Source organism: Homarus americanus, unplaced genomic scaffold, assembly GCF_018991925.1.
Source record: "Homarus americanus isolate GMGI-L3 unplaced genomic scaffold, GMGI_Hamer_2.0 scaffold16712, whole genome shotgun sequence".
Lineage (NCBI taxonomy): Eukaryota > Metazoa > Arthropoda > Malacostraca > Decapoda > Nephropidae > Homarus > Homarus americanus.
In genome coordinates, this window is record NW_024757794.1 from 6,516,616 (window position 1) to 6,539,900 (window position 23,285).

General features: G+C 35.1%; 1 protein-coding gene across 2 annotated transcripts; it reads right to left on the reverse strand.

Annotated features, from left to right (window-relative positions):
* Positions 1 to 1,191: 1,191 nt before the first annotated feature.
* Positions 1,192 to 23,131, reverse strand: LOC121857726 (2',5'-phosphodiesterase 12-like). 2 transcript variants are annotated; one of them, XM_042353834.1, is made up of 9 exons: positions 22,127 to 23,130; positions 19,883 to 20,022; positions 13,453 to 13,592; positions 12,526 to 12,688; positions 8,449 to 8,581; positions 7,908 to 8,063; positions 6,899 to 7,019; positions 3,500 to 3,651; positions 1,192 to 1,349 (listed from the first exon to the last, which is right to left on the reverse strand). In XM_042353834.1, exons 1-9 carry the CDS (start codon positions 22,829 to 22,831, stop codon positions 1,221 to 1,223), a joined length of 1,839 nt encoding a protein of 612 aa, XP_042209768.1. In that variant the 5' UTR covers positions 22,832 to 23,130; the 3' UTR covers positions 1,192 to 1,220. The 2 variants fall into 2 exon arrangements, with proteins under 2 accessions (XP_042209768.1, XP_042209769.1); XM_042353835.1 differs by lacking the exons at positions 12,526 to 12,688; positions 13,453 to 13,592 and having other exon boundaries at positions 22,127 to 23,131.
* Positions 23,132 to 23,285: the final 154 nt, after the last annotated feature.

Genomic DNA, 23,285 nt, shown 5'->3' on the forward strand with positions numbered 1-23,285 from the left:
TGATGTTGGTCACCTCTTCCACCATTGAGGTCTTACTGGAGCTCTGTAAGCAAGTTTGCCTGATGCAGGGCTCCACTGCAGATTTTTTGTTTGGGGTTTACTCCCGTAGCCTTGTACCTACCAAGGCTAATCTGCAAGACAGCGTGGCATTAGTTGGTAGGCGCCAGGATGTGTCCAAATGCCAGTGGGCCTATGCGTCGTTCCTCTGGGGCCCACTGCTGCTCCAAGATCCCCCGTTGATCTAGCCTGGGCCCATGAGGTACCCAGTTACCGTGTGTTGCCACAAGGAGGCACAGAAGGAGTCTCACACACGCACGCATGCACACACATTATTATCATCCTCAAACCACACACTATTACTCTCAAACCATACATAATCATATTCAATCCCCATACTATTATTCTCAAACCTCACACTATCATTCTCAATCAACACACACAATCATTCTCAAACCCATACTATTATTATCAATCTCCAGGCTATCATTATCATTCTAAGAGCACACACACTGTCATTCTCAACCATATATGCATATTATCGTTCTCAAACCTCACTACAGTACTACTAATTATCTGAAACTCTACACGATCTATTTTCCAATTTCTACATTAAAAAAAGGATTAAAAAACCTGCACTTTCATTAGTCATTCATACCCAACAGTGTTATTCATTAAAAAATATATACTACAAAGTACGTACTGTAATTTCACTTTTCCATCTTCTATGCTTCTCTAACTTCTACTTACCTCAATTCATTTTTCAATATTCTACTTTTCTACTTGTGTATGGATGTAGATAATGATCGTTCTATCTTTTAATATTCTCCGTGTAAGTGTAATTCAACTATCTCAATTCCTAAATTCCCAAACCAACATTAGAAATTATTTTGCAAGTGCTTAAAATGTTACAATGGGTCTTAGGAATTTCTTAGATATGAAATTGATAAGCTGACAAATACTACATGATGACTTGGATTACCTGAAGAATCTCAATCCTAAGTTAATTTCACCTAAAGATTAACATCCCTAATGCTAACCTAACTTCACCTGATTCCCCAAAATAGCATTAGGGTGGTTAATCTTTAGGTGAAATAAGGTGGAGGGAGAGATTCTTCAGATGATCCAGTGACTTTACTCTACTCTACTCTACCTATACGAGAAAAGGACAAGACATGGGCAGAAAAAGATAAATTTCAGTAAATTAATATATCACACACGTTTTATTCTGTAGACTTTCCACTCTTTCTGAATTCAAGGTCAACAATAAGAGGTATGTGGTCTGATGGAAATGTGATGCTTGGCAGAGCACCATGCTGGGTCACCTCCTCAAGGGTTGGCATGGGTACCACCTGAAAAGAATGAAAGAGAATGTTTTAATGCTTCATAATACACAAAATTAGAATATGATACTATGGGATTATTTTTGTAAATATGACTACCGAAATAATAATGATGGAAGAAACCTACTCAGTACACCAGGAAAAGTGTTTGGTAAATATTACTGAGAAAACTGTAGTCAACACAAGGAGTGTATTAGCAGTGTGGGCTCAGAAAAGGAAGAGGATGTACGGTACATGTCACGAGTTTGCACCTTAGAACAAGAGTAAAACCTTCTAGAAAAAGGAAAGAGTAGAGTAGAGATAAAGGCAATGAAGGAAGTATTGCATCTATATGTAATACCGGTAAATGGGAAATTACAGAATACTGTCCAGAGATTTACAAGGAAAGTGCAATTTGAGTTATTCGACAGGGAGAGAGAAATTGGTTCCTCAGTGAAGGTAGGAACACCGTAAGGTTGTGTAATATTGTCCAGATTTTTCAATGTATTCATGAAAGGAGTACTAAGAGAGGTGAAAGCAAAGGTAATGAGAAATGGTACAAGTACAATATGCTGGGTGAACAGGGCATAAAGATTAAGATTTAAAGAGATATGGAGATGTGGAAGATAATTGCATGTTGTGTAGAAAATGGATGCTTAAGTGTTCTGGTCATATTGAGAGAATGGGAAGTGAAAGATTGATAAAAAATAGCACTGTATATAATTCAAAGGTGGATGGTGTGAAGGAGAGGGGAACACCAACAAAGATAAAGAAGGGTGGATTGAGGTGTGGGCTATAAGTGCAGGGGCTGGACATTCAGGAAGCATCACTGTGTGTGAATGAATCGTGTATGTCTGTAAGTGATGTTTGGGGAAGAACACACTGCTGAAGGCTGCTACTGGATTGCAAAAATAAACAGGGGAAACCAGATAGATTATTAGAACCTGGTCATGGAAAGAGAGAATCATAGCAGAACACCATTATCACAGCAGTAAGTGTGAATGAATTGTTTTGAATGACAGGAGAAAGTATTGTATGTACTTTTGTTTTTGATTACAGCCATCCTGCATTATAGCAGAAAAAGCATGAAAGAGTGGAAAATAAACTTTACTGTTAAGTTAACTTATTTTCACTACAAACAGTTGTCACTCAGTGATGTGGGAGGGAGACAGTTTACTGGTTCTGAGTCAGATTAAAGATTTACCCGGTACGGACTGCATCCATTCTAATGCCCAGAAATATTAAGTTTTCTCTTTACATTATTTCTTTTGAACCCAACCCTTGTCTACCTGGAGGAACTCATAAATGAGAGAGAATCAACTTCATTACTGCAACTTAAAATGTTCATAATTTTTTTGTTTTAATTCTGCACTGAAAGCTGACCATTTCATCCACATAATAATTAGTATTGTGATGATAAGTGATATTCTTCAGGAAATGCTTCAAGCATTATTATTTGGTCTCTGATAAAGTCATCTTCCATGGGTGGTGTCAAATATTTGCACAAGATTATACATGGATATCCTAGATTGGTTCTGTACGGTACTAGAAAATAACTAACGGCATTTGATAAGACAGGTAGGAAAGAGTTTGAATAAAATATATAAGAAAAAGCTGAAGGAACAGTTTGAGAGGGTAAATTTGAGGAGATATGAACTACTCAAATATAATACTGTATTCTTAAACAAGAGCCTTCATGCATCATCTTACTGTATATACAGAAAACAAAGTAAATATCATTTACCGGTATACTGTATACAGAAAACGAAGTACAGTTAACCAAAGATGCACTGACCCCACCCTGGGTCTTGTACTCACAATTTTACCTGGCAATACTTGGTAAGGTAAGGCAGTAATCCCCTGTATGTAATGGTGATAGTGATTGATGGATCTATTTTCGGTTTTATTGCCACGTAAAATTGCGAGTACGAGACCCAGGGTGGGGTCAGTGTACCTTTGGTTAACTGTACATACAGTATACAGAAATCAAAGTATCATATGTACTGCATAAGCACTTGTTATAAAACTTTTTGACATATACATTCTTTTAATAGAATTGTAAGTTAACATTCATGAGGTAGGTCAACAGAACAATTTACAGTGTGCATAATTTAGAAGTTACATAATACAAAAGATTATACAGTATTATATTTCAACCAAACTTTGAGACAGACACACACCTGTTTTACAGTGAACTCTTTTGTTTGATAAAATATATAATCTAAACAACCGTGGAAGGATGAGGTATAGGTGGTATACGGAGGACACCCGCAGGCACTGGCCAGCTCAAGCTCATGTCTTAAGCACATACCCTCAACACACTCTCCAAATTCTGAAAATAAAGCATACAGTACAATGTCGATTTAAAGCGACACCCACGATTAAGGACAATGTTTTAATTTAAAGCGAATCTTTCCTATTTTGTGCGAGTCAATCTGGCGCATCAAATTAAAAAATTAGCGCCTAATGTTTCTCTGGGCACGTTACACTGTCCTACGGGCAAAGCTGTACTGTACATGTACTCAAAATAATGTACTAAATGATTACTAAAATTTTTGTCGAGTGCAAACTGTAGCATGATTATATTCAAATTAATCACAATCTTAAAAGAATTCCAGCAATGTAAATTATATTCTCCCAGGGCACTTCTGTGACATTTTATAAACAAAAGACAAAAACTCAATCTAAAGGACATAAATAAACAAATAAATACTTCACTAGACCTTCACGGCCAACTGTAAAACATGTCACTGTCTCCTCCCCTTCCTCCTTCCTCCCTGCCCCCCTCCCAGCCAGGGTTTGATGACTTTTAAGCTTTTATCTATATAATATCAAAGATTAAAGTTAGGAGAATATAATTTGCATTGCTAGAATCTTTGCAAGACAGCAAATAATTTATATATAAACGTTATATATTTTGCACGAGATAAAAATTTTAGCCCTTTGTAGATAGAACTAAAATTTGTATGTCTAATGCGAACTATATCATATTTGTATTCAAATTAATCACTATCTTATAAGAATTCCAGCAATGTAAATTATATTCTTCCAGGTCAGTTTAGTGACATTTTATAAACAAAAAACAAAAACTCAATCTATAGGACATAAATAAACAAATAAATGTTTCACTCGACCTTTGGCCCCAACTGTCAAACATGTCACTGTCACCTCTATCTTTCCAGCCAAGGTTGGGTGGTTATAGGCTTACAGCTTTTATCTTATATATTATCACAGTCTAAAGTTAGGAGAATATAATTTGCATTGCTAGAATCCTTGCAAGACAGCGAATAATTTGAATATAAACGTCATATATTTTGCACAAGAGATAAAAATTTTAGCCCTTTGTAATAAAATTAGTTAGAACTAAAATTTCTATGTCTAATGTGAGCTATAGCATGTTTAAATTCAAACTAATCACTATCTTATAAGAATTCCAGCAATGCTAAATATATTCTTCCAGGTCAGTTTAGTGACATTTTATAAGAGAAAAACTTAGTCACCCCCCCCCCATCTAACAATCAGCTGATTGCTAGTAAACAGACCATTTCACGTCCCATAATTTTAGCTGTGTTGATTTATGAGCATTTCTTTTAACATAATACTACAAAAAACAATGTTTTGTTTATTCTAGGAGATGGGCTGAGGTGCATCTGGGTAGACTCTCAGTCAGTTTAGTATTTTGTGTTTCTCTCAAGTACCAAACTAAATTATTCCATTAAAACACTTTGATTTAGTGCGAATTCGGTTTAAAGCGACCTCTCTTGGAACGTATGTATCTCGTGTTATATCGACGTTCTACTGTATTAACCAATTCATTTTAATGGAGTCTTGTATAGGGGGTCCCCGACTTACGAACGTCCCGAACGTCCGACTTATGAACGCCCGCCAATACTAACGAGGTTAAACTTGAAATTTACCTGATGACTTATTTTTTACCATCATTTACTGTATTTTGTCATTCTATTTCTTCTTTTGTCTTAAATTAAGTGATTATATATATATATATATATACATATACATATACATATATATATATATACATATACATATATATATATATATACATATACATATATATATATATACATATACATATATATATATATATACATATACATATATATATATATACATATACATATATATATATACATATACATATATATATATACATATATACATATATATATATATATATATATATATATATATATATATATATATATATATATATATATATATATATATATATATATATATATATATATATATATATATACAGTATAAGGACTTAGGGTATGATATACAGGTAGTAGGATTTTAAACATTGTTTTGTAAATACGGTATACATATAGCATGTTTTCTGACCTACGTACAAATCCAACTTAAGAATGTCCTCAGGAACACCCGTCCGTAATCCAGGGACCCCCTGTACTTGAAAGATTTTGCTTAATGTGAAAAATCCTCTTGGTAAAAAGATATAGAAACGTAATACAGGCAGTCTACTGGGGACATTCTTAAGTAAAGAAAGGTCAAAACACTTACAGAACAATGTTTACTATATCATAGCCTACATCCTTATATACTGTACATCTAAAATCACTTAATTTAAGACAAAGGAAGAAATAAAATAACAAAATACAGTAAATGTAAGTAAAACATAAGTCATCAGGTAAATAAATACTGTAAATTTAAAGTTTAACTTCATGGGAACTCGTTCGTATCGGCAGATGTTCGTAAGTCAGACGTACGTAACCTGAGGACCTCCTTACAATACTCTGATGCAATGATACATAATTGTTCCTTATATTATTAGTACTGTACTTCACTATCAATTAATGGGAATAAATAAATACAGCTGCTCCCGACTTACGACGGGGGTTAGGAACCGACATCCAGGTCGTAAGTCGAAATGGTCGTAAGTCGGAAATGCTTAAATAATACATAGAAAATCTAAAATGGGGGTCTCTTTTCTTCTCAGCACCACAAAACACTCACTTTTAAGCTTGCCAGCCATTTTAAAGTGAATTACAGATGAAAATTTTGTCTGTGTACCGACTTTGGGACTCGAAAATGCGTAATTTGACCAAATTTTGGTACGACTGAGGCAGGTCGTAAGTGCGGGTGGTCGTAAGTCGAGTAGGTCATAAGTCGGGGAGGAGCTGTACTGTACTTAAAGCTAAACTTATGGAGTAATTTCATTTTACTAAAGTACAAATACATTTTTACACATTTTCTCCTCTAGAAAAGTGATGACACCATAAGTTTTGGAATGCAGTATCTAAGTCAATACGTAAAAATTTTCACTAAAAATTTTGATTGCTGTGCAGTATCCTGTATTTCAAGTAATGTTGTAGCCTTTACAAGTTACTGCAGTCTTCTAAGTATTGTTGCAGTCTGTAAGAATTACTGCATTCTTAATTATTTTCGTAGTCTTTAAGTGTTGCTCCACTCGTTAAAAGTGACCCAAGAGTTTTGACAATGCTCTATATGCAATGAATTCCTTGCCAAAAATGTGGGACATTGGATAATCAATAAAAAAATTTACTATTTCATATACTGCACTGAATAGTACTTACTACTCTTCCAGACAACATTACCACTATCAACATGTTGTGTGGTCATGAACTGGTAGAGAGCAGATTCTGGTGTGCTATTGAAGTCCCCACAAAAGAGTAGTGAAACCTCTTTGTCTGGATGCTGTAATAAAACAAGCATGTCACACAGCATATTTATCACAAAGAAAAAATGGCTAATTTCTACTTTTTTAAATCTAACTGCAGCAATCTAAAACTGACAAAAGCATTTTACACAATCTGTGTTTCTGTGTTTGTAAATATGTGCAAGTGTAAGCTAAAATGAGCAAATGTGTGTTTATATGCACAAAAAATGTACAGTCCTCCTTACTTATAGTAAGCCACACACACTAGCAGCTTCGAAATTCCTAACCATCAACTTCACTGAGTCCATCCCTCCTCCACCTCCCAAAACATACAAACTAGTCAATTAATTGGTGGTCAGCCAAGGTATGAAGTCAATGTTTACCCCTGAACACGTTAGTATTCTTAGGTTTTAGAAACAGAAAGAAAATTAATTTCTCTGATTAATTTTAGCTTTTGGGGGTTGAAAATTTGCTTTAAACTTCAATGTAGGCCGTCCTTGATGCACAGATTAAGAATCCACGTAAAGTCAATGCTTACCTCCGAACATGTTAGCCTGGATAAATAACTTTAAAAATGTATTATCTGTCTGTTCCTAAAACCTCTCCAAACAAAAGTGTTCAGAGGTAAGCATTGACTTTACACCTTGGCTGACCACTGATTAATTGCCTGATTTGTATGTTATGGGAGGTGGGGTGGGGGGATGGACTCAGTGAAGTTGATGGTTAGTTATTTCGGAGCTGCTAGTGTGTGTGGCTTATAAGTAAAGTGGACTGTACATACAGGTGCGTCATTTTGTATAAGTCTATAAAGCCAAAGAATTTTTCTAATTTTTGTTTTGAAAACTCTGAAATTATGGTACAGTAATGTGTTTCCATTACTGTATAAATTCAAGAACAAACAGAATGAAACCCTTTTCATCACCCACCTTCATCTGATACTGGGTAATGACATGCTGCAAGATCTTAAGGCACATCCCTGCCTGTAGTATACGAATGTGACTGGCATCTGGGTGAAAGTATAAGTGAGTGGCACCAACCACCAATAATCTGGAGGGGTCACAGACACTCTCAAACACATTCACCTGAAAGAAAAAAAAATTATAAATTAAAATAAATTAAAATTATTAATGCTCAATTTCAGATACTGTATTTATTATGTAACATTGAGCGTCAACATCAAGTGGACTGGACACAAAGATCAATACAGTCTATGGTATCAATGTAACAAAGTCTATACAATAAAAAATTTGATCCAAAAGAGCCCCAGATCTTGTTAGGATTATGTTCCTATACAATGCTGTGTTGTAGATAATAACATTGTGTAGACATTTTAGTACCTGTATATAGTAAAGGAATAAGTGACATATTTTTCTGATGACACTATCCTATGTTCCCCTCCAGATAAAATGAACATTCCTTTCTGTAATCATTTTAATTGACAAAACTAAAATATACAATGCCTTTTACCTGTAAGATTGTGCGTACATGCAGAAAATTTTTCAACAAGTCTGGACTCCTCTGTATATTTTGCCAGATATCAGCAAACAACACCTCGTTCTGTAGATCCTCGCTCAGGACTACACGTCTTCGCTCTAGCATTCTATCAAATTACAAAATGAAAATTGTATGTGAAAATTCATACAGAAAAGATTATTATAATTCTAATAGTACCAAGTAATCTTATATCCCTGAAAACTAAAGCTCTTACAAGTACAGTAAACCGTCATTTAACCGACCTATTGGGGGAGGAAGGGGAAGGGGGAGGGGGGGGGGACGAAAAAGCCGATAAGTTGGATAAACAAGGTACTGTACCAAAAATACATTACTGCACATAAGATAATCACTTGACTTAGGTAATAATTATATATGAGCATACAGGGTACCAATATATGTAAATACAGGTACAATATACAGTATAATTTAATACAGAAATAATAATACTTACAGTATGCTATGTTGCCACGTTTAACAACTGCTTACACAGTAAACAGCTGACCGGACTCGTCCCATGGGGGGTGGGTTGGTTATTGCAGAGGTCGGTTATACAAGGGTTTACTGTATGGACAAACACAATAAATATGCCATAACTGATTACTTAATCCCTTGTATTCAAAGTTCTCTTTGAGCTGAATAAAATTGTCTGGTCTTAACCACATAAAATACGAAAAGTGGCATCCCCATAGTGCAAGGGTTAACACAGGCATCCCCCGGGTGATGGAAGGGTTCCGTTCCTGAAAATCTTTCGGTAGTGCAAAATTCCGTAACACGAAACCATTTTCCCATTGATTCCCATTATATAAGTTGAGATGTGTTCCCAAGGAAAATACTTTCAGCCCAGAAATGCAATACTGTACAAGCACATACAATGATTCATTCATGATGTTCCATGACAATTAATGCACACACTTGAATTTAACTCACTAGAAATGATGTTGAGTGCTACATGAGGTGGTGAGGCGAGGTGGTGCAATCGGAGTTACTTGGAGTTACCTCCTTAAAACTTCATATTTAATGTCCAACGTAATTCCTTTGTGGAATCTTTTAGCACCACTGCTTTCACTTAAACTTGATGGCCTTTTTCCACTCATCTTGAATAAGGGTACACAGTAACACAGATGTATAACTGAACACAAACTTAGCAGCATCATTGTTGTTAAGCTGGCCACTGGGTAGTCTTGTAGCTCTCATCAGAATCCACACGAAATAAATTGTATAATTTTGGTGAATTTTTTTGGTTTATATCACGATTTTTTCTTTTGAAAAACTTAATAAATTAACCAAAATTCCATAATGGGCGAATACCCGGTATAGTCCTGAACACAAGCTGGGGAAAGAATTCTAACTGAGCTGTTTGTTGTGGTTCTTAGGAGGCAAGCCGCCCTCCAACTCTCTTGTAGCTACCTGTACCACCAAGAAGTCATACAAAATAAATTGTATAATTTTGTGAATTTTGTGTTAGAAAAAATTTGAAATTTACCCAAATCCTGTAAGCGCTAGTTTCCATAACCCAGGTTCCCATATCACGGGGAAAGCTTGTACAGTAGAGGACTAGGATTGCCTCCATATCCCTCAGGTCTTTATATAAAGAGATACCTTACAGGGACAACTTAATTAGCTTACACAGTACAGTGGTCCCTCGGTTAACTAACGGTTCAATTAACCAAATTTCGGTTAACGAATTACCTCCCATAAGGATCTTCAATTCGGTTAACAAACAAAACTTTAATTAACGAAATCCTTACAAACAACACGTTTTGTTGTGAGCATCAGCTGATCAGCTGATGGACTAGTCTGCCAATTCAGTAATCTGTTCTATGTTTACATTCGTTACTAGTGGAGTATATATCAAGAAAGTTGTGCTCTTTAATATTTTTGCATTTTTTATATTAAAATTATTAGTCATTTTAAAATTTAGTTAACATATTGATAATATATGCAGTGCAGGGAACTATTTTTTTGTGCGCCACAGGCAGCTTGACTCAGCCACCAGGCGTCAGTTTGGCTTTGTTGACAGTGGGGAGAACATCTATTTTGTTGGTGTCTTGAATATTTTTGTATTTTTACATTCAAATTATTGGTCATTCTGAAATTTAGTTAACATATTGATAATATATAGCACAGTGCAGTGTTGACTTAAATAAAATAATCTTGAATTACACCTAGTGAACTTAAAATTTTATTGGTGAAATGACTGCATCAAGCTTGGGTCCCCTTAAAAGTGATTTCTCCTCCATCCCCACTTCCTTCTCTTCTCCCTTCTCCTCCACCCCCACTTCTAATTCCCATCATCATCATCAACCAGGAACCTTCTACATACACACCTCAAAGTAAGTGTACTTTACTTGATTTTTTTTTTACTTTGTATGTACTTTTCGGTGAGTTGGAACCAATTACCCAATATCCCATTGAAACAATGGATTCGGTTAACGAATGACCTCTGGAACGAATTGTGTTCGTTAACCGAGGGACCACTGTATTTCATTATATAATATTTTTAAACTAACTGGAGTTTCAAAGTACTGTACTATACTGTACTGTATAAACTTTTTTTTACTCTTACAAGGATCTTCCCTAATACAGCACCTACTGGCCCAAATAAAGAGCAACACGGATTCTTCATGTGACCTTAAGACTCTCTACCCCAGCTTATTTCACCTGAAGATTAACCACCCTAAAGCCTAAAGGTAATACTAACCTAACCTCATCCTCCCAAATAGTTTTAATGTGGTTAATCATTAGGTGAAATAAGCTGGGATGGAGATTCTTCAGGTAATGAAATTCTTCCTTCACCCTCATGATAACCATTTGGTTATCCCTGTTACTTTAGACAACCAAATATCACAAACTGGCAACATGTTCATCACCATAGACCTAACCAATGTGTTCACATTAAATTTGACCAAAAATTCCATTTTCAGAGTATTTAATTAGAATATATGAGGGGTAAAAAAAAAAAAAAATTCTAAAACTTAGCAATACCTGTACATTCCACCTGTCATTCTAGAGCAAAACAACTCAGATAGAAGTTCCTCCACAGACCACAATTTCTAAGGGATCTTCTATCTAACCAGCCACTTCTCACATCTAGTTCACTGTATTCTCATACATCTGATCCCACTTAACTCATTCACAGGTACAGTACAGTCAGCTCTCTACCTTTCTGTGACTGTTGTTTCATGAGTCAGTGATATTTCAGGATTATCTCTGCCTTTACATTACCTTTATTACATTTTATGATTCTGGACTTACCTCTGAAATACATATTTTTACTGATTGATTATTTTAAACAAACACAGCTAACCTTAATTCACATAGGTACTCTTCTACTTAAGAACGTTCAACTTACAAACTTTCAGAGATACAAACATCATCACTGAGGGGGTTACCTGCCAGAACAGGTGTTTAATGTGGATGAGACTGGATTATTTCGAAGAAAAATCCAGATAGAACAAACATTACTTAAGAGGAGAAGAGTGAGCCAGGTTTTAAGGCTGTATTAAAGGGTATAGGTGTACAGCTCCTCCCCGACTTACAACCTACTCGACTTACGACCACCCGCACTTACGACCTGCCTCAGTCGTACCAAAATTTTGTCAAATTACGTATTTTTCGAGTCCCAACGTCAGTACACAGAGAAAATTTTCGTTTGTAATTCACTTTAAAATGGCTGGCAAGCTTAAAAGTGAGAGTTTTGTGGTGCTGAGAAAAAAAGAGACACCCATTTTAGATTTTTTATGTATTATTTAAGCATTTTTGACTTACGACCATTTCAACTTACGACCTGGATTTGGGTCCCTAACCCCATCGTAAGTCGGGGAGGAGCTGTACTAAATATCCGTAATCTTTTAATTTTTTACAATATGTTTGGTACCTACAAGAGTAAAGTTGGACTTACAAACAAGCCTCAGGAACGTAACTCGTTCGTAAGTAGAGGAGCACCTGTATACTGTACTGTACATATCGGGTATCTCTCTAAACAAAATATAAAATGTATAGGATATAAAGGACAACCTTGTACAATAAAAAACATCGCACAAATATTACCTTAGTTTACTGCGTCGAAAGAAAATAGCAAGACCTTCTGTAATTTCCCCTCCTTTTGCATCATAGAAACCATCAAAGCCTCTATCCATTAGAATTGGCCTAATATCACGTAAAAACACTTTCTCGTCTACTTCTTGCAAGCATATTAGATCACCATTGTAACCTGTAAATGTGAATATTAAAGAAGATTAGAAATAGAAAAATTATAATTGACGGAAGACATTGTATTAGTAGGAAGCATTACAGCTATTACCTTGGTTATTCCCAGAGCTGTTATAACAGCTGTTGAAATATGGAAGAGAGTCACTTGTTCATCTGATGCTATCAAACCACCTCTGTATTGCATATAAGAGGTGTAAAGAGCAAGAGACATGCCTTGGCACCTAATAGATACTCAATACCTCCCTCACCACCACAGTAGCCACCTATGTATGAAGGGAAGGCCAGAGAGGTAGTCTAGTCTGAGCATCATAGTGGATAATTACAAAGTTTAATTAATCAAACCCAAATTCCCACCGACAGAAGATGTCTCATCAGTTCACAACAGAACTCCTGATGTGATACCTGAGGATAGTAACATCTGACAACATTCAAATTACAGATTGAATTTTTAGTGTAGCCAAACTTCTTAATCAGCATAAATATCAAGGGGCCTACTGCACACCCTGTACACACTTAGTTTTTATGGTAAAACTTAAGGTTAAACAACTTCAAGCAATCCTAATCTCTACAACAAAATAAAAGACAGCAACACAGATGATAAGATAACTTAATAATGTATCCAGAACGTGCATCAATAGGTGCTCATGAATCATGCATATTAAAGAGAAGAAAAAAAAAAAAAAAACACCTAAAGAATGCTGTAATGTACTAAAATTCACCTTAAATGTTAAAATAGCTTTCAATGGAAAAGAATAAAGTCCTTACCAATGATTTCTTTAATAAGTAACAGCTTGCGATAGTCCATATTAAGTGCATGCTTTGGACACGATGGGAATAATTCTTCCCGAGCATAATTTGAATTTGTATAGACCTCAGCTAAGATATTGTATGAGATCACACGAAGGCTGTAAAAGAAATGAAAACAGTGTAAGAGGTTGTGAATATCAAAAAGAATATTAAATTAGTGATGGTAAAAGCCACTACACTACAGAAGGGAACATCCTACCCGTGTGCTAAAATATGTGCATAAAACTAAATCTGTGTAATATATTGTACAGTACAGTGCAGTACTGTACTGTATGATGAGTGTAAGAAACAGAGCGATGATGAGAAAAATAATACTGTAGAAGAAACAATGTAGAATGATAATAATTGAATGATAACTATTAATTTAAACTTCCATACCCTAAAAGTGAAATTTTTACTTTACTACAAATTTCTTTAGTAACCCTGGATTGTTAAAATAGCATGTGACATTGAATCTGAAAGATAAATATCATAAAATATTTACAATTACCCGTAAATGTTTCTCACCACATGCATGCACGCACACACACACACACACACACACAATTTTCTTTTACACTTTCTTCAGTTTGCCATCTATCACAACCCCAGTGTCTCCCTTAACCTTACCCTAAAAGACATAGAGCTGGACAACAGTGATACTGTACTGTATACTGCTATGGCTAGCTTTAAGTAGGTTAGACTTCATGAAATACTCTTTAGGTGTTCCCAAATACTCAGTCATGGCTGAAGAACAAAATCCTGGGCGAAAGGGACCAACAGAAACACTTAGGTAAATCTACCTTATTTACATATGATTTACAAAAAAAAAAAAGTACAAGACATAATACAAATGTACTTCCTACCTATTTGGGAGATCAGCATAAGAACCACTGACTCCCCAGCTAAGATTCCCTAGGACAGGAAGGACAAACCTTAGCCACATGGTTCAGACAGAAGAGAGAAGTAGAGACAGACATGTCTACAGGCCAGGGTCAGGAGAAAGACAGAGTGTCCTGGTATAGAACTGAGGCAGGAGGAGGTTCCTTGGCTACGACCTAGCTGCTCAGTAAGCTCCGCCCATCAGCGCATGCTAGTTAAACATATACTACAAGGCAAGGTTTTAAGGAGGAGCAACTGGCTTTTACTTAGAATGGTGATTGCATATTTGTCCGATTTGTCATTTTTTTTTTTATGTGGGGTTATCTAACTAAGAGATTCTGCAAGTTTGACTAACATTCATCAACAAGTTTTTGAGAAAAAATAAAATGTTATGAAAAAATAAAAAATATTACCTATCTCTGTTTATGATTTTTGCCAGATATTCTTGAAAATTGGTCACTGTAATAACCAAACCCATAGCTACAATTAGTGCCATCAACATTTGTAATACTGTACATGTATCTTAATTTTTTGCTCTGTAAACAAATTGGCAAAATTGCAAAAATGAGTTTGGGTCAAACTGTGGAAATAGTTTTTTTTATTCCATTATCCATCATTATATGACAGTTTTAACCCTCTCACACATGAGATAAGTTTTAAGTTTTCCAGTTCCAAGATCACATCTCTGAGGTCCCTAGGGCAGGCGATACAGCACAAGGGGAATATTGTTTTTATTTATCAATTTCCCCAAAACTTGTTTTTAATGGCATAAACCATATATCTTTGGCTTCGTAACTGATTGCTCTCCAACATAAGCAAAATAAAACAATGAATAATACAAGTACAGTACAGTACAGTACAGTGGTCCCTCGGTTAACAAACGGTTCAATTAACGAAATTTCGGTTAACGAATTACCTCCCTTAAGGATCTTCAATTCGGTTAACGAACAAACCTTCGGTTAACAAACAAACCTTCGATTAACAAAATCCTTACGACAAACACGTTTTGTTGTGAGCATCAGCTGATCAGCTGATGAGCTAGTCTGCCAATACAGTAATCTGTTCTATGATCACATTTGTTTCCAGTGGAGTAATATCAAGAAAGTTGTGCTCTTTAATATTTTTGCATTTTTTATATTAAAATTATTAGTCATTTTAAAATTTAGTTAACATATTGATAATATATGCAGTACAGGGAACTAGTTTTTTGTGCGCCCATCAGCCGCTTGACTCACCCACCAAGTGTCAGTTTGGCTTTGTTTACAATGGAGTGAACATCGATTTTGTTGGTGTCTTGAATATTTTTGCATTTTACATTAAAATTATTGGTCATTCTGTAATTTAGTTAACATATTTATAATATATAGCGCAGTGCAGTGTTGATTTAAATGAAATAATCTTGAATTACACCTAGTGAACTTTAAATTTTATTGGTGAAATGACTGCATCAAGCAAGGGGCCCACTGAAAGGTGATTTCTCCTCCATCCCCACTTCCTTCTCTTATCCCTTCTCCTCCATCCCCACTTCTAATTCCCACCATCATCATCAACCAGGAACCTTCTACATACACACCTCAAAGTAAGTGTACTTTACCGCATCTTTTTATTACTTTGTATGTACTTTTCTGTGAGCTGGAACCAATTACCCAATATTCCATTGAAACAATGGATTTGGTTTAAAAAAATTTCGGTTAACGAACGACTCTGTGGAACGAATTGTGTTCGTTAACCGAGAGACCACTGTATAGTTATTTTTCGTCACTTCTAATAAGCATGAGAAAACAATACAGTACACACCAATACGTTCTCAGCCTCCTACCTAAAAAGTGTCTGAGCCAACTATGCACTGCTAGAAGCAGAATTTTATGACCTTTCCAATTCAGTAATCAGATTTTTTATACGACCAATAGTTTATGAAAAAATAGCAAAAAAATACGATTATCAAATGGTGATTTTTTTTTTTTGTGCCTATGTTTCATATCGATATAAAGTACATTGTACCTTATAACCAACACTATAACAAAGAGAATGGTACTGAAAAAATTCATGTATGTCTAGAAAATCATCCTCTTTCAGAGACTTTTTTTGAGACATTGTCACTATAACGAGGTTGTATAGCCTGATATGGTAACAGCTTTTGAACACTAAACACTTTCCCTGTAAGTATGAAAAAAATATTACATTACACAACCACACTTTACTTCTCTAACACTAAAAAAATTATTTCAGGGAGTAGGGTAAGCGCTGTAATCCAGGAGTTGAGGCAGCCTGCACAGAGTTCTGGAAATTTAAATAGACGCGGCTCACACTGACGGTCTGACTGCTGAGATAATACTGTGTATTTATCATTAGTTTTCCCTTCTTATGGGCCTCAAGAGTTGCCAATTAATTTATTTGTTAGAACTTACTTGCTATGACAAATCAAAATTTGACACAATTCTGTTGAAAACTTAATTTTTGGCAAATTTTTTAAAGTTTGGTCACTCAATTTGCATAACTGCGAAGTTGGACTCATCATGAATATGACGCAAATCGCGTCAACATTCGCGAGAGGGTTAATGGTATGAAATTCTCCCCTATTATCCTTCTTTATGTACATATGCTTATGTTTCAAATTGGTTGATAAATAAGGGTGGAGATAATTTTCAAATGATCATAACTTAGGTTTTGAGATATGGACCGTTTTCTGTGGCAGCAGCAAGGCAGCACACGTCCACTTAGGAGTAGCTATGGAATATTATTAGTGTCACCATCTAACATTCTGGCTGGTGTCTGCACGTGCATAAATACAGTCATTTCTTATGAATTTTAAAAAAAATAAAAAAATAAATCGTCTATGTATGTGTATAGTAATGTATATAATAATACCTAAACAGAAAACGGAGGGGGAGGGGCAAGGAGCATACTGTATACAGTAGAACGTCGATATAACACGAGATATGTTCCAAGAGATATCGCTTTAAACCGAATTCACACTAAATCGAAGTGTTGTTTCAATGGAATAATTTAGTTTGGTACTTGAGAAAAACATAAAATACTAAAAAGACTGACAATCTACCCAGATGCACCTCAACCCATCTCCTAGAATTTTTTTTTTTTTGAAGTATTATGTTAAAACAAACACTCAAAAATCAACACAGCTAAAATTAAGGGAAGCGAAATGGTCTGTTTACTGGCTGAGAAGATGGGAGGGAGGGAGGGAGGTGAGGTGATATGTTTGACAGTTGATGCCAAGGTCTAGTGCTTATTTATTTATCTGTCCTTAAGAGTGACTTTAAGTTTTTCTCTTATAAAATGTCACTAAACTGACATGGGAGAATATAATCAACATTGCTGGAATTCTTAAAAGATGGTGATTAATTTGAATGTAAATATGCCATAGCTCGCATTAGACACAAATTTTAGTTCTAATTTAAGAATTTTATTACAAAGAGCAAAAAATTTTTCTCTTGTGCAAATTATATGACGTTTATATTCAAATTATTCGCTGTCTTGCAAGGATTCTAGCAATAAAAATTATATTCTAACTTTAGTCTGTGACATTTTATAAGATAAAAACTTTGAGCCTCAAACACCAAACCCTGGCTGGGAAGATGGGGGGAGGGGGGAAAGTGACAGTGACATGTTTGACAGTTGGGGCCGAAGGTCTAGTGAAACATTTATTTGTTTATTTATGTCCTTTAGATTGAGTTTATGTTTTTTGCTTATAAAATGTCACAGAAGTGACTGGGGAGAATATAATTTACATTGCTGGAATTCTTATAAGATAGTGATTAATTTGAATATAAACATGCTATAGTTTGCACTAGACAAAAATTTTAGTAATCATTTAGTACATTATTTTGAGTACATGTACAGTACAGCTTTACCCTTAGGACAGTGTAGCGTGCCCAGAGAAACATTAGGCGCAAAATTTTAAATATGACGCGCCAGATTGACTCGTGCAAAATAGGAAAGATTCGTTTTAAATTAAAACATTGTCCTTAATTGTGGGTGTCGCTTTAAATCAATAATCTTAAATTGAATCACTTTAAATCGACGTTCTACTGTATATCTTATTTTTAATGATTATTTTGACTAGGTAAAAATCATCAGATAACATTCATCTATTGACAGAAAACAGAAAAGATGTCAAGGTATACTCTGGTATTTTTATCTCATATTGTGAAAAATTTAATATTTTTGTTATTCTCAAGTGTCGTCCAACCTGAATGGGAGAAGGCAGGACTATCTATGAAAGCGCAATAAGTAATTAAATATGAGCTAAAATACATGGTATAAAAATTACTATGCAAGTAACAACAAATGGGCAGAACACAAAATGGCTACCTGGCAACTCAAGCGGCCGCACCCATGACTTAGAAACAAGGTCCGCACCTTTGACATCCGGTGGATGACGAAATCAACCACGTAGTCTGAAGCACAGTGGGCCACACGGTATGACGCAATAATACGTATAGGAAAACTCCCATAGTCTGAATAGAGAGGAAGCTTGGCTCATAGATAATACAGATATATAAATATGAATAATAAGCACAATACCATGACACATATTTTAAAACACTTTCTTTTATTCTCTGATTTTCTTTTGCCACAATATTTCTGTTCACCACTTTTCTTACCTACACCAAACACAGTAATGATCACACACACACACTACAGTATATGTAGCTCCCCTTATTGAATGTACATCTGTGTCAAATGTTAATTTTTTTCCACCAACAAATAGTTTAACAACCCTTTATCTTCATCAATGTCAAGCTTCCATACAAAACTGCACAGTATACTAACAATTTTCATAATTTTAAACCATGTATATATCTCCTACAATCAATCCTGCCTTAGAACACAATTTCATCAGTTTCTCCCCATATCCATTCAATCCTAGCACTCCTATTTACCTAAAATCTCATCTATTTCTATGTAACTTTCTCTCACTTTAAATCTACTATATATTACTATCAAGCTATCTCTCACACTGGAGCTTTCAATGTAGTTATTCAGGCTTTCCTAACCTCTTCTTGCCTACCCATATTAATACAATACAATACAGCACAATAAGTAAAAATCACATTCCAAATTTCTCTCCAACAATTATATGCTTAAAATACAGTACGTACATAAAATTATAATACAGTACAGTATACATATAAAACCCAATACTGTACTGTACATGTACAGTATTATAAATTTGAATTCTGTTTATTGACCAATACGACAGTATATTCAGGAGACAAAACAGGTCTTACAGTGTCGGGGTCAACAACACCACCAATGACACATGACAAGAAGGCAAATACTGTACTGTATAGTTAGTACATACATAAGGTGGACATGCAAGGTAATTCTTAAAATATTATGCATAAAATGAATACCCAGTATGTATAGTAATTTAGATCAGAAGGACTTTTATTTCCATATTATTCAAACAGTTCCTGAAGAAAAAAATTCAGTCTATGCTCATACTTAGAAAAAGTGTTATAATGTAAAATGAAAACTAATGTCACCCCGAGTTATTGAGCTTCACCTGTTGTCTCCAACTATTTCCTTTGTAAACTGTTGTCTCTTTTGGAAGGGACATTCTTCAGGGCCAGCAGACACCACCACCGGGGACACCACCTCTATGTCCTCCCCCCTGCGCTCTCCCACACAGGGAGTCACAACAACCTGTTAAGGTGTGAGAAAAGAATAAAAAGCTTTTTAGGGGTTACTATTCATTCTTACAGTTTCTAATTATAATCTTTATTCCATTGCTTTATCCAGTATCACAATGTCGTATTCAATATCTATGATTGGCGTAAAGTGTTTCCTCTTCAAGCTGTAATATTTATGCTATAAAATTAAATATTGATTCACAAGAGACACATACACCAGAGAACAAGTGATACAATGTACAGTACAGTATTACATACAGCACAGTAAATGAGATCATAGTACTTTAACACATTAACCAAGCAGTCCCACAAATGTTTACAGAAAAAATAGAAATCACAGGATAAGGGAAGATAATTTTGCCACCATTATAATTGTGACTTGGCTATACTACAGGTGTCATGAACAGTACAGTACTGTGTAGTATTAGGATAACCCATGTAAAATAAGATGTATACAGTATAAAGCAATTATTCATTTTATATTTACTTTTTACTGTAATATAAAAGGGTCATACTGGAACACAGTAACACATATTAATCAGCAACATGAGGAAAGTTTTATTACTTCATGAAAAAATAAATAAAAATTGGCAGAAAAAAAATATTCTTCATATTATTTTTACATTTTCTTTCCTGAACATACTGGTAATGCACAACTACGCATTAAATCATCATAGCTCCAATGTTTACATTATAGATGTTTTGTTTTATCCACAGGCTACATGTAGCTACAGTACTGTACTGCAAAATAATGTAACCATGAATAATTGTGTCAAGCAGGAGCATCCCGACATAAAACCATGTTGGCAGTCCTTTACAAGGTTGTTTCATAGTACTATACAATATACAGCCACTCCTCGACTTACGACCACCCGGACATACGACCGCCCCAGTCGTACCAATTTTTTTCAAATTACGTATTTTCGAGTCCCGACGTTAGTGATTGCACTGTGTACTGACAAATTTTTTGTTTGTTATTCCCTTTAAAATGGCTGGCAAGCTTAAAAGTGAGAGTTTTGTGGTGCTGAGAAGAAAAAGAGACACCCATATTAGATTTTCTATGTATTATCTTCGCATTTTCAACTTACGACCTGGAATTGGGTCCCTAACCCCGTCGTAAGTCGAGGAGTGGCTGTATATGTTCCATCATGGTCTCTCTTATAATGCTCTCTATTACTTTACACACTATGCTGGTCAGGCTGACTGGTCTATAATTATTCATAAAGTGACAATCGCCCTTCATGAATATAGTACAGTACTCACATCAGCCATTTTCCAATCACTGGGGACCTCTTGTTAGTGACATATTGTACTATATTTGTAAGGGATCCTTGAGTTTGCTGACCCAATGTTATCAATATTTAATAATGCAGTACAGTAAACTGGAGATAGTTAGCACCAGAAAGGGGTCCAACTAATTACCCAAATGAACCCAAATGTAGCCAAATGTTGCTGCAATGAAGTCAAATAATGGTCCTACATGAATAAATCGGACTGCCAATCACTTCTCGACTAGTATTTGGTGTCACAAAGTCACAAAAAATTGGTAAACTTAATTTAATCTGAGTTAATAGATCGAGCGCATGTACCTAACCTTACCTTACCTAACTTAACCTAACCTAACCTAACCTCGACTAGTATTTGGTGTCACGAAGTCACAAAAAATTGGTAAACTTAATTTAATCTGAGTTAATAGATCAAGTGCATGTACCTAACCTAACCTAACCTAACCTAACCTAACCTAACCTAACCTAACCTAACCTAACACAACACAACACAACTCAGATTAAATTAAGTTTACCAATTTTTTTGACTTTATGACACCAAATAATAATCGAGAAGTGATTCACAGCCCGAATTACGCTTGTACGACCATTATTTGACTTCATTGCGGCTACATTTGGCTACATTTGGGTAATTAGTCGGACAGAAATTACAGAAATTGAACAATTCCTTCTGGTGGTAGTGCTGTTCTCAGACATTACCCCAAATATTCAACGTTTACTGGTATCACTAATGAGATATATATATATATATATATATATATATATATATATATATATATATATATATATATATATATATATATTTGTTTTAAATATTGGTAGTTACTGTACCTTCAATACCCTTCCAACATCTTCTTTTGTTGGGGTGCAGGTGAATCCTTCTCCTAACTCAATCCATTTTAAGTCTTCAATTATACGTTTACTCCGAGATACCTTGTCAGCATCAAACCTTTTTACACTCTTATACCACTTAAAAAAACAATCTTCCTTGTTGGCAAATAGAACCTCAAGTTTTTTCAGGTTAACTAAAAATCCTGCCACAATGACCTTAGGAAACTCTGCCACTTCAACGATGGGAGGATTAACGTCGATACAATAGTGCTCTTCTCCGATAACCAAATTGTGCTTTGAGCCGTTAAGAACAAATGCTTCATGGCAAGTCAGGTCATTCTGGGTACAAGCATTATCATCATAATTAAAGGATATCATTTTTACTGGAAGTTCATCCATAACAAAATTTTCCCTTTTTCTGTTTTTGTAATAAACAGCTCCTTGAATTTTTCCACTAATTTTTTCCAACACATCAGTCAAGTGTTCTTGTGGAGACCGTTGGAGATTGAAGATCTGATCAAGTTTCAATTCATCATTTCTATACCAAAATGATATCCCAATGGGTAATGTTTCACTTTCATGAGTCACTAGAACTTTCTTGGAAGAATCATCACAAATTCTGCTGAACTTTGTCATAAACCTGAAGCGTTGAAACAAACCCCATTTGATCTGACATAATAGTCTCTTCTGGTAAATCATTTTCATAAATTTTGATTTCTTTGATACTTTCTTCGGTGAATTTATAGTATCAAACAGGTCTTTATTTCCACTTGACCTGCACGATCACTTAGTGTGGCGAAGAGGATAAAGGTAGTGTTAAGAGATTGCTAATGGTTTGTCATTTCGGCCAACACCTATAAACTGTAAGTAAATTTTAAAACCCTTAAAACGTTTCTATCAAAAGATATGTTGTTAATTCTTGATGTATAAGTCAAATTTCCTTTTTTCACCTTCAACACCAGTGACAGTCTTGAGGCCACAACTAATTACTCACAGGGCAAGGCTCATCGTCACGCCAAACCCGCCAAAACCTCGCGCCAAAGAAAAATTTTACTCCAATTTCCGGGATTTCCACTTCCATAGATAGTCTAATCATTATCACTATTATTATTATTATTATTTTCATTTGTATTAAGAAATGACACTACTCCAGATAATT